The following is an 11,242-nucleotide window of genomic DNA, read 5'->3' as shown; positions in this document are numbered from 1 at the left end:
GGGACAGATGGGAGAGAGAAGACCTGGTATTAGTCACATCGGAGGGTTAAAAGATCTATTACTCCATCTGTTTTTAACCCACCTAGAACATCCATGTCATAGAGGTAGAAAATGGAAGGTGATACAATATCCATGGCAAATTAGTAGTTACAACTTTTGATACATGTTCTTCAAAAAAAAAAAATAGCCTCACCAGTTTTCCCTAGACATACACACGCCAACACAGATCAACTGAAATCGGATAGACTTACCGTTCTTAAAGACTTTTAGATGAGTAACTCACAGACAGTCCTTGAACTACAAAAAGTTCTGCCCCGGAGAGAGATGTTGAAAGAGAAGATTTCTGGGGTAAATTGCAGCAACAGACATAAGGGGACAAGGAAAGGGAGACCATGATATAACAGAGAAAGAGTGAAAGCTAATGGGACTGGTTGTCTTACTGAACAGTGATGGAAAACCCAGCTATAATCAAGGTCCAGACCTTGCAGCAAGATGGATGTGAGAGAGCTCTTCTGCATGTAGGTGGGGGTACTCAGTGTCCCCAACACCATTTATTGGGGGGAGGGGACCGCCCATTCCCATTGTGGGTTTTTTCTGGCATCTGTATCAAGGATTAATTGACTATAAATTTAAGATCTAGTTCAGATTCTTTATTCTGTTCCATCATCTATGTATTTTTAATTCATTTATTATTATTGTAAAGGTGATGTACAGAGGGTTACGGTTACATAACTCAGACAAAGAGTGCATTTCTTTTGAACAATGTCACCCCTTCCTTCATGCTCTCCTAGTTTTTCCTTCCCCTCCCCACCCACAATTGTATAGTTCATTTTCAACACAGTGTCTAGTGAGTATCACTCCTTTTTTTGTTCACCCTTTGTCCCTCCATTTCTGCGCCCCTCCCTTCATCTTCCTAAACACAGATAACTGAACAAACAAGACAAAAGGAAATGAAAACAAAAACAGCAACAAAGAGAAAAAAAACCCTTGTTTCCATTTTCAAACACAAACAAGGTCACACTGAAGTACCAGCACAACTATATTCACTGCAGCATTAGTTAACATAGCCAAGATATGGAATCGACCCAGATGCCCCTCAGTGGATAAATGGACCAAGAAAATGTGGTACACATACACAATGGAATTCTACTCATCCATTGGAAAGAATTTTTTTTTGGTCGGTTGTGGGCTTGAACTCTGGGCCTGGGTGTTGCCCCTCATCTCTTCAGCTCAAGGCAAGCACTCTACCACTTGAGCCACAGTGCCACTTCTAGTTTTCTGGTGGTTTATTGGAGATAGGAGCCTCACGGACTTTCCTGCCCGAGCTGGCTTTGAACCACAATCCTCAGATCTCATCCTCCTGAGTAGCTAGGATTACAGGTGTGAGCCACCAGCGCCCGGCCTGGAAAGAATCTTATTGTACCATTCATAAGAAAATGGAAAGACTTGGAAAAAATTATATTAAGCAAAGTAAGCCAGACCCAAAGAAACATAGGTTGCATGGTTTCCTTCATTTGTGGTGACTAGAATGTACCTATAAATCTACAAGAAAACACACTGGATAGTAAAAAAAAAAAAAAAATACACTGGGACATGATAAATTATCCAGGTCTTTAGACATTCACACCGCGAGACCAAACGAGGATATTCTTAGGAAAGGATCACATAGGCACAAAAGCTAAGTCCATCTGACCATATAAAATAATACTTATCAAAATAAACTCCTGTATGTATACATTTTTACACTAGTACCATCAAAGTGTTTTGCTGTATTTATCTTTCAACTTGGTCTGGTTGAGGGGGAGCTGGTTATTGTTTTGGTTTTAATTTTTTTTTCCGCTGAGAATTTTTTTTATTATCTTTAAATAGTTGTAAGGAGTGGCCATTTAACAAAGCAGTTTATGAATACAATAGCATATTTTAGTTATGCAAAGGGGTTTCATGGAAATTCTTCCAAACCTATAGAAGATATTATATTACATATTACATATTATGTCATATATTATATATCATATATAATGTCTGATGTATATAATGTACTTAGATCATATGCACCCCTCTATTCTCTTATTTTCCTTTCCCCTTTTTATTTTTATTTTTCACAATTTTAATGGGCTTCATTATTCTTGTTTCTCAGCTGCAGACAATTAACTCTGACCATGCAGACGCCCCATCCCCCTCTCCTTTTGTCCTCTCTAGCTTTGAACTGCATTTGAAAATCAGGTATAAAACTGATGGCCTCCGCCTTGTTCTTTGAGCTCAAGATTGCACTATTGGATGTCTTTGGTGTCCCCTACAGGTTTTAGGATTTTTTTTCTATTTCTGTTTTTTAAAAAATTCCATTGGAATTATGATTGGGATTGCATTACACATCAGATGAACCTCGGTACTAGGAAAACCTCAAAATATTAATTCTTCCAGTACAGACTCTAATTATGTCTCCTTCCATTTCTTTCATCCAAGTTCTACAGTTCTCAACATATAGATCCTTCATTTCCTTGGATATAATCCCTACATTTTTTTATGCTACTGTAAATGGCATCATTTTCTTGATTTATTTTTCAGATAGTGTGTGACTAAGATTTAGAAGCACTACTGACTTTTGCATGGACTCTCCTCCTCGGTTGTCATTTGAAAACGCAAGTCCAGTTAGACTACTGATAGTTTTGAACCAAACTAAAATGGTTTCTAGGCCACCAACGAATGAGCACTGTATCAGGGGTGAGGCATTTGTTTACTTCCAGAGCAGAGCTCTGCCAGCTGCTCCCTGCCAGGCTCTGCAGAGACGGGGTGCCAGGGGGAAGTCCCGAGGGTGGAGAAGGACGGAAGCCTGGCACCACGCTGCAGGTAACCTCTTCTCTGAGGCACCAGCAGGGCATCCGCTGAATGCAAACAGCAGACACCACGGCACCCACCCCATCCTCCCCCACCAGCATGGTGCCAACCATGGTGCCCTCTTCTGAGATTGGCATTACAGCTCTATCTGCGACCTGTAAACCCTTCCCACCCCTCTGTTTCTCTTTGTCACTCGCATGGTTACTGCCACTCCCTGCTGTCATTGCTGCAGTAATGCTGCTCATTTTGATGGTGTCACTGGGGTTTTGAACTCAGGATCTCACGCTTGCTGGGTTATTTCAGCCATAGCTCTAGCCCAGCCATACAGATGAGTCAAAAAAAGAAAAAGGCAAAACTTATTTAACTGGTTAATTTTATATCAAAGAATCTCTCAAGTAACTGGTAGAATTTCTGTCTCCTGACGATTCCCACTGATCTAGACACATAGGTAAATTGAGAAATCTTAGAAATGAGGCATTGAATTCAATCTCTCACCTTTACCAATGAAGAGGTTGGTCCCCAAAATGATCAGTGATTTTCCCCGCCCCTCGAACCCCCCAACCATGGAGGAGGACTAGCTGTTGCTGCATCCCTGGTTGCCTGGCTCTCCGCTGTTTGCAAGCCAACCTCCCGGTCCAGGGGAATGAAGGGACCAGAGAAACAAGAGGAGCCTCTTCCGTGCTGGGTTTGGAGGCTGGGAAAGGAGCAGTGGAAGAAAAATGAGCCAATCCACCAGGGAAGCGACACATGAAATTCACGATGCCTCACACCTGGCTGAGCTATGAAACTCATTTGAAATCTGTCTCTAGCAGAAGAAATTAAGACAATAAACTTGGAAAAACGAGAGCGCAGAGGAGTGATCGAAAATGACTTCAGCATGAAGCAGATGAGGGGCTCGTTAGAAAGCCAGGAACTCGGTCACCCTTCGTGTCTGCTCCACAGCTGAGTTGGCCATCCTAGGCCCCACCCCCAACCCCTCCATGCCCTGAACTATGTAGGAAAATTAATGGTTGCTACCTGCCGAGCAGAGGGGCCTCGAGAGATGAAAAGACTGCCCATCCCGATTTGATCATTACGCATCATGGGCCTATAACCCATCATATGGTAGGAATAATTATTATGTGTTGATTAACAAATTGTAAGGGAAAATATTCAGCCTTTTAAGTAGCTGAAACAAAAGGAAGGCTCCACACCTGTGGGCTACAGTTTGCAGATCCCCTTTTCCAAGCGAACTCTGAGCCTCCTGTTCATCTTTCCTGGCCTCCACAACTCAGACCTCTCTCTGCTGTTGGAGATCTGATTGTCCAGTGCTTGTCAAATTCCTGTAACTGTCATCTTCTGAAGGAGGAGGGGGAGGAAGAGGAAGAAGAGGAGGAAGAAGGGGAGGAGGAGGAGGAAGAGGGAGAGGTGGGTGGTTGGAGGAGATAGGAAGGGAGGAAGGAGGAGAAGGGAGGGGAGGAGGAAGAAGAGGCAAGAGAGGAAGAGAAAGGACCATGCGGTCTCTGTGTCATCGAGTTCCCCATCATGTCTTGCACTCAGCATAGATGTTCACATAGTAGCTGTTCCATTAATGTTAGTCCAATAAATCAGACAGAATAAAAATAATGCGCACTCTAAAACAAGCTGAGAACAAAAGGCATAAAGGGTAAAGGTAAAGAAGAGAAACAAAAGCAACCATGGATGACCTCACTACTCGAAGATGCTCCGGGTGTTTTGGTGCATGGCTGGCTTCCCAGTGGAGGTTCACAGTGGAGAGCAGTCTCTTGGTTGGAAATTTCCACCCCGGGGAAGAGCATCTTTGTGCCCGTGTTCTCATGAGCCTCTCTAAGACATAGAATCCTAAGGTCAAAGGGGATCATGGATTTTGTGGTTCCCAAGCTGGGTGGAAATTTTTCCTTCTAGGGAGCTGGCAAGTTCACAGATCTCACAAGTATTTCCTCCTATCATCAAAAGCTCAAGGATAGCACCCCGGCTCTGAGTTCAAGCCCCATGACCAACAACAACAACAAAAATTACTTGCTGATAGCAGAGATGTCAGCAAAAGCTTCTGTATGGAGGATCATCTTGGTTTAGCAATTAACCAAAGACAAAGAAGGCATTTCCCACTTTTTCTGCATAAATGCCTAGAGCTCCCTCTTCCTGAAACCCTTCAACTATTTATTTGACCCTCTGCAGGAATAAGCAGCATCATCTCCTGACTAAATCGCCTCTGTTCCACCTACAGCTCCCAAGCGATGGTTCCTGACAAGTCTTCTCTATTCTTCCTTCCATAACAAAGTACCTCTGTTGTGGTACTAGGAGTTAAACCAGGGTCTTGGGCATAGTAGGCAAGCACTTGGCCTCTTGATCCATGCCCTGACCCCTAAGCTATCATTCCTTGAAGGGTGATATTGTCCTGGATGATGGTCAGGGAACCACAGACCCACAGAGTGACACATGAGATAAAGGCCAAATGCATGACCAGAATCCCCGAGAGACGTCTCACTTTGCGATTACATCATGGAAGAAATCAGGGCATCCATCTGTATACCCCATGAAATCACATCAGATGCGGGCGGGGGGGGCGGTCCCCAATAGGACTGCTCATGTAGTACAGCTGAGAACTGGAGATTGAGACAAAGGTAGATAAGATAACCCGGAATTTTATAGAGTAAGATGCTGGTGGTCGTGTTAGCTACTCAGGAGGCTGAGCTCTGAGGATTACTGTTCAAAGCCAGCATGGGCCGGAAAGTCTGTGAGACTCTTCGTTTGCTATTAACCACCAAAAGGCTGGAAGTGGTGCTATGGCTCAAGTGGTAGAGTGCTAGCCTTGAGCAAAAGATGCTCAGGGACAGCATCTGGGCCCTGAGTTCAAGCTTCAGGTCCCACACCCAAAACAAGAAGCCTATGATTTTGAGGATAGGTAATCTATAGTTTTACAGATTTATTCGGCTATAGATTAGATGGATACCCTGCAGTACCACAGATGGAAAATCCAGGTTTCTGGGAGCTGACATGAAATACCACCAAGCTATGAAGCCAAGTCTACCCTACAAGAACTCGTGTAGATGTTAGCCTCGAATGGTTACCCTCCTTCCTTGCCAGCAGAGGTTTTTTTCTAATTTAAGTATTAACATGTGTTCAGAGAAATCCCCTACCTTCCCTCCCGCCCGTGTCCACTCAACACTAAGAGATGCATCATCATCTTTGTCTCCTTGATGTTTTCTACACCTTTCTTTGCACGACAAAGGGTTCTATAAGATTGTCCTTGGGCCTCACGCCTTGTAACCTGTTAGCACATCTCTCAAGGGTAAGAATTCCCTTTCTGTGACCCGAGGACAGGTGAGGGAGAGAGGCCAGGGAAAAGATGGGACTTCTTAGCTTGTTTGTTTGTTTTGGCACATGCCCAGCAGAGATGAATATGTACGTGCCTCCTACTAAACAAAACTGCACGTGTGAGCAGGGGAGGCTCACCCTCTTAGGGCAGGGGTGGGGAGGGGTCGCATCCAGAGTCTTCCCTGATCCCCCAGGGGCCTGGCGAAGGTGATGGCAGATCCAGGGCCAACTGCCCCTTCCCCTCCCCCTCTCCTGCTAATACCCATGAGGTTCAGGTTCTCAGCTCTGGAAACAACCTGGGCTCCGGCAGCACGCTCCCCAGACCCACTTCCTTTCTACTGCCCGTGAAAACAAGATGCTCGAGAGCCACACATGCTCCTCTTCCTCAGAGCTTAGAGAAGAGGTGCAGTGACACCCCAGTATCTTTGGGATGGGCCAGGGGACATTTATTCTCTGAACGGGATTCACTTTCTTGTGCAGGAAGGAAATAGAACACCCAATGGGGAGAAGCCTGAATGGCGGGGTGAGGACTTCTCGTACTGTGTTCTTTTTCTGGCCCGTTGATGAGGTGTGGAGCCTAGAGGCTCGGAGCGTGGCTTTTCAAGCCAAGAGAAAGGAAGGGGGAAGAGACAAAGCTGGATCACTGCTGGAACACAGAGGGCCTTTCCCTGAGCAAAGACCTAGCAGCTTGACCTTAAAAAGTCCATGATGCCTAACGTGGGCTGAAAGAAATGTACAGCATCAGCCGAGGGACCCCGGCTCACCATTATCAAACCAGTATCGCTTTCAAGTGTTAGTCAATCTTCAACTGACAATTAGTAACGGCAAAGAGATCTGACACGATGGTTAGATGACACGGGCAATAATTTAGCCAAGACAAGTGGCATTCTTCTTGGTCAGTCTTCACAAATACCCCCTAGGATGGGGACATCACCATCACCCCTACTTTGCAGACCAAAGTAACAGAGCCACGAGTAACTTTTCTGAACTCACTACATGAGAGGCAGGCACCAGTGGGTCACACCTGAAATCCTATCTACTCAGGAGACCGAGCACTGGAGGATCACCGCAGGAGGCCAATCCAGATAGTAAAGTTGACTAGACTCCATCTCCAACGTAAACTGGCAAAAAAGCAGGGCTAAGGGTATGGCTCGAGTGGTAGTAGACAGTATAGCAAGCATGAGGTTCTGAGCTCCAGCCTCCATGTTACCTCATTGCCACAGTAATGTAGAAAGCACTGGGTACTGGTTGCTTTACCTGTATCACCTGGGTTCATCTTCGCGACGAATGCGTTATTACCTCCACTGACACTGGCTGAGTGGCACTGCCAGTTGCCAAACTCTCGTGGTGAAACGCCACCAATTACTCATCACTGAACTAGGTTTCCTCTCTGCTGCAAACCATCTGTGCTCGGGCAGCTATCTATGAGGTACTGGGGACAGGGAGAGACCAAGCGTAAAGAACTCTAGTTTGGCAGAGCAGAATGGGCAGAGACAGACTCAGACAGACCAGGCACCCTAGCCTGGCAGCCTTAAGTACGGCTCTCTCTGAATCACCTCGAGTGTCAACCCTCCAAGGTGACACATGGCTGTCCTGGTATCAGGACCCCACATCCACTTACACACACACACACACACACACACACACACACACACACACACACACACACATTCTCAAACAACAGTTGAGTCTGCCCTTTGGGGGCTGATTCAAAGCATCTTCCTAGCAAACACGGCAGGCAAAAGTGCCCAAAGATGAGCCCTTCAAGACCCCATTTCCTCACCCCCACCCCCACCCAGGCTGTGACCTGAGAGCTGGCAGGAGCTAGCGCCCTACTGCGGTTCTCTTAATGAGGAGGCCGGGCACCACGGTGCCAGAGAGATCAGCAGAGCATGAAATCATTACTGACATTGCCAACGTTGGCTAATGGAGATCCAGATTTCAGTTGTACCACAAAGCAAATTAGACCAGCCAGGGGGTGATTTGGTGTGCTATTTGGATTTTTGCTTGTCTTTTTTATATTAAAAAAAATCTGTTTATCAGTCAACCTCAAATATATTTAATAGACTGCACACACACACACATATTAAAATTCCACTGGTTAAAAAAAACAACAACAGAGTGATATTCTTGTTTCTCAAATTATTGCTTCTGTTTGTATACTCCATCAATCTTGTTTTCTAATAGTCATGTCTGGCGCAGTTCTAATCATTTTAAATGGCACTGTAGTTAAGCATGAATGCATAAAACAACTTGAAAACTCCCAGTGACAATCCTTTATGCAAATGCTTTCTTGATTTTTATATTCCGGTCTTACATTAGAGTAGCTCTACTTCGGGGCTAGCTGTATCTGGCCCACTGCCTGCTTTTGTAAATAAAGTTTTATTGGAACACAAGCACATCCGCTTGTTTACATAGTGTCTAAGAATGCTTTTATGCTACAGCCACAGACTGGAGTAGTTGTGACAGAGGCCATCTGGGCCTGCAAAACCTGAAGTATTTACTACTCAGGACTTTACGGAAATGTTTGACAACTCCTGCTCTCCAGCCAGTCTTGAGAACCAGACTCACGCGAGGCATTTCCTAGCACTTTTCCCCACAGGAATTACATAATTCACTGTACTCAAGGCCTTCTTGTCCTGTGATGTGTGTGCACGGGCAGAGACTAGCACAGTGCAGACCAGAAATATAATTTGCTGGATAAGCAAGCTGAGTTGTTGTGTAGATTTGGAGCTCTGGGGACCGTAAGTGTCCTTGGTCTTGAATGAAAACCTAACTACACCAAAGCCTCACTGAGTCTGTTTCAGAGCACGTGTGGCTACGTGATGCTGAATCTCTTCTCCACCATGCCACGCGTACCCATCCTTCTCTGTGATGTCACAGAATCCTCTCTCGCCCAAGCCCCGATTGTCCTAAGCTCGGCTCACCCGATGATCTCCTAATTGACTGGCAAAGCTGGTCTCATTCCTGGGGAGCCCATCGCCCATCTGTGCTGCACAGCCAGGGCTCCAACACCCGCAGGGGCCCCGCTGGTAGACTCAAGCCCGGTACTCATCCTTAAGGCACACGGGCCCTCCGCCACCAGCACCGAGCCGCAGGAGCAGCTGCCACTGTTTTCCAGAAGGACGCAGAAACTCAGACTGAATGGCAGAGACCTCTGATCTGCTGCTCTCCAAACGCACTGGGCATTCAGACAGGGAAGGCAGTTGGATGCATGGAGAGAAGTCGGCCTCACTAGAAAGCCACGAGACTTAGGGGACAAACTAAGAGCTCAAGAGTCAGACAGACTTCGGCAGGGAACCAAGCTCCCATCCATGCATGAGAGCCAATTCACTGATGGCTCTGACACAAGGACTCTTCATGGCAAAACGAGTATAAAATGATCATTTTCACATGAACACTTTGGTGTAAAGTACCTAGAAATAATATACTTTACATATCATTATATATTTTATATATAAAGTATAACTATATATACTTTTATATACTTTATGTATACATAAAGTATGTATACATCCTGCGCCAGTATATATACATATACATAAAGTATATAAAAGTATATATACTTTATATATCATTATATATGCTTCATATATACTTTGCATATATATCATTATATATTTTTATACATAAAGTATAAAGTATATATATACTCTATATATACACTTTATATATATAAAAACATTCTTTATCATTATATATGCTTTGTATATACTTTATGTATATACACTATATATCATTATAACATAGAATTGTATATATTAATATAGTACATATAAAATATAAGAAATATTATATATCATTGTATATATGTGGTATGTATATATAAATATTATTGTTCTTATTTCATATTTTTAATTCCCCAAGGAGAATGATCTTGGGAAATTTCCACTTACCAAGCATTCCTTTCTTGGAACTAGACAGGCACATGTCCTTCTCGGCACTGGGCAGGGCAAAACTCACCACAAACACCTCCACCCCATCGGCCATCAGGGCTAAGCCCAAGACAAAAAAGAGGGTCCACTGGAAACGCCCGTGACCGCACTCCTCGATGATGGTCTCGTACTGGTGGGCCAGCTGCTCCTCGTCTTCCATCCGCTCAGCCATCAGGTCTGTCTGAAAGCCATCTGCTCTGGAGGGCGCCATCTTGGCCTGCTTGCCCTTGAAGTCATCCGGGTGGGGGATGCCCTGGTACTCGCCCTCATAGATCTCATCCTCCTCGTCATGGCCTTCGGTGGCATCGCTCTGCGCATCTTCGTCCTGGTTGGACTCGTTGCCCCCTCGGTAATAGCCATCGCTGGGGGCATAGCCCTCATAGTTATCCTGGTACTTGTAGTCATCCATGCCTTGGTTCCACGGCTGCCGGGCTGCCTCTCGAGCTATATCTCTGGCCCCGTGGTAGAGGTTTGGGTTGTTCCGGTAACCATCATCCATTCTAGGGTTGATGTGAGGAGTGGGTCATGTGACTTCTCGGGTGGAGAAAGCCACACCTGTCTTCTCCCTTTGTTTCTCAGATCCACCGGGTTTGTGCCAAGATGGCGTCCTTGTGCACTGGCTGTCTCTTAGAAGGTCTTTGGAAAGTTTTGGACTCTGGCCTGGGTCTCCTTCAATGACCCAGAAGTGTTGTTTGGGGAGAAGTGCAGATTAAAAATGGGTCCAGCTGCTTTCTTTGACAAGGTACAAGCAGCACTTGGCAGCTTGCTTGCTGGACAGATCTGTTCTGCTACTGAAGGTTATGCCCTGAAAGGAGAAACAGAGAGAGAGAGAGAGAGTTTCAAAAGGTTGAAATTCTGACAAGATATTCTCAGAATTATACCGGTATATTTAGTTAGGCCCATGCATTGTGTACAGGGTAGAGATCATCTTGATTAGATTTTAGAATTCATATCCATTGAGAGCCTTGAACCTGGGTCTGTTTAAACTTTAAGCTCTGTTTAACCCACAAAAGAAGACAAGGTAGATGCCCAGATGAAATGTGAAGCAGACAAAGAATTTTCAGTACACAAAGACAACCTTTGTGTTCATGGATTTCCTTTTAGAATGGATCAAACCTTTACCAAGCAGGAAGGTTTATTACTTCTCTTATGTAAAT

The 11,242-nt window shown here is 44.9% G+C and overlaps 1 protein-coding gene across 1 annotated transcript in view; it reads right to left on the bottom strand.

Moving 5' to 3' along the window:
• Positions 1-10,564, bottom strand: part of Sv2b (synaptic vesicle glycoprotein 2B) — a 27,828-nt gene extending 17,264 nt beyond the window's left edge. Inside the window, exon 1 of the mRNA XM_013011884.1 lies at positions 10,047-10,564. Within this exon, the coding sequence (XP_012867338.1) occupies positions 10,047-10,494 (448 nt within the window). The 5' untranslated portion in view covers positions 10,495-10,564. The remainder of the gene's footprint in view (positions 1-10,046) is intronic.
• Between the last annotated feature and the right edge of the window lie 678 nt (positions 10,565-11,242).

The sequence above is a fragment of the Dipodomys ordii genome, unplaced genomic scaffold (assembly GCF_000151885.1).
Source record: "Dipodomys ordii isolate 6190 unplaced genomic scaffold, Dord_2.0 Scaffold15, whole genome shotgun sequence".
NCBI lineage: Eukaryota > Metazoa > Chordata > Mammalia > Rodentia > Heteromyidae > Dipodomys > Dipodomys ordii.
The sequence above is the reverse complement of the archived record's forward strand: the minus strand, read 5'-3'. Positions and strand labels throughout refer to the sequence as shown.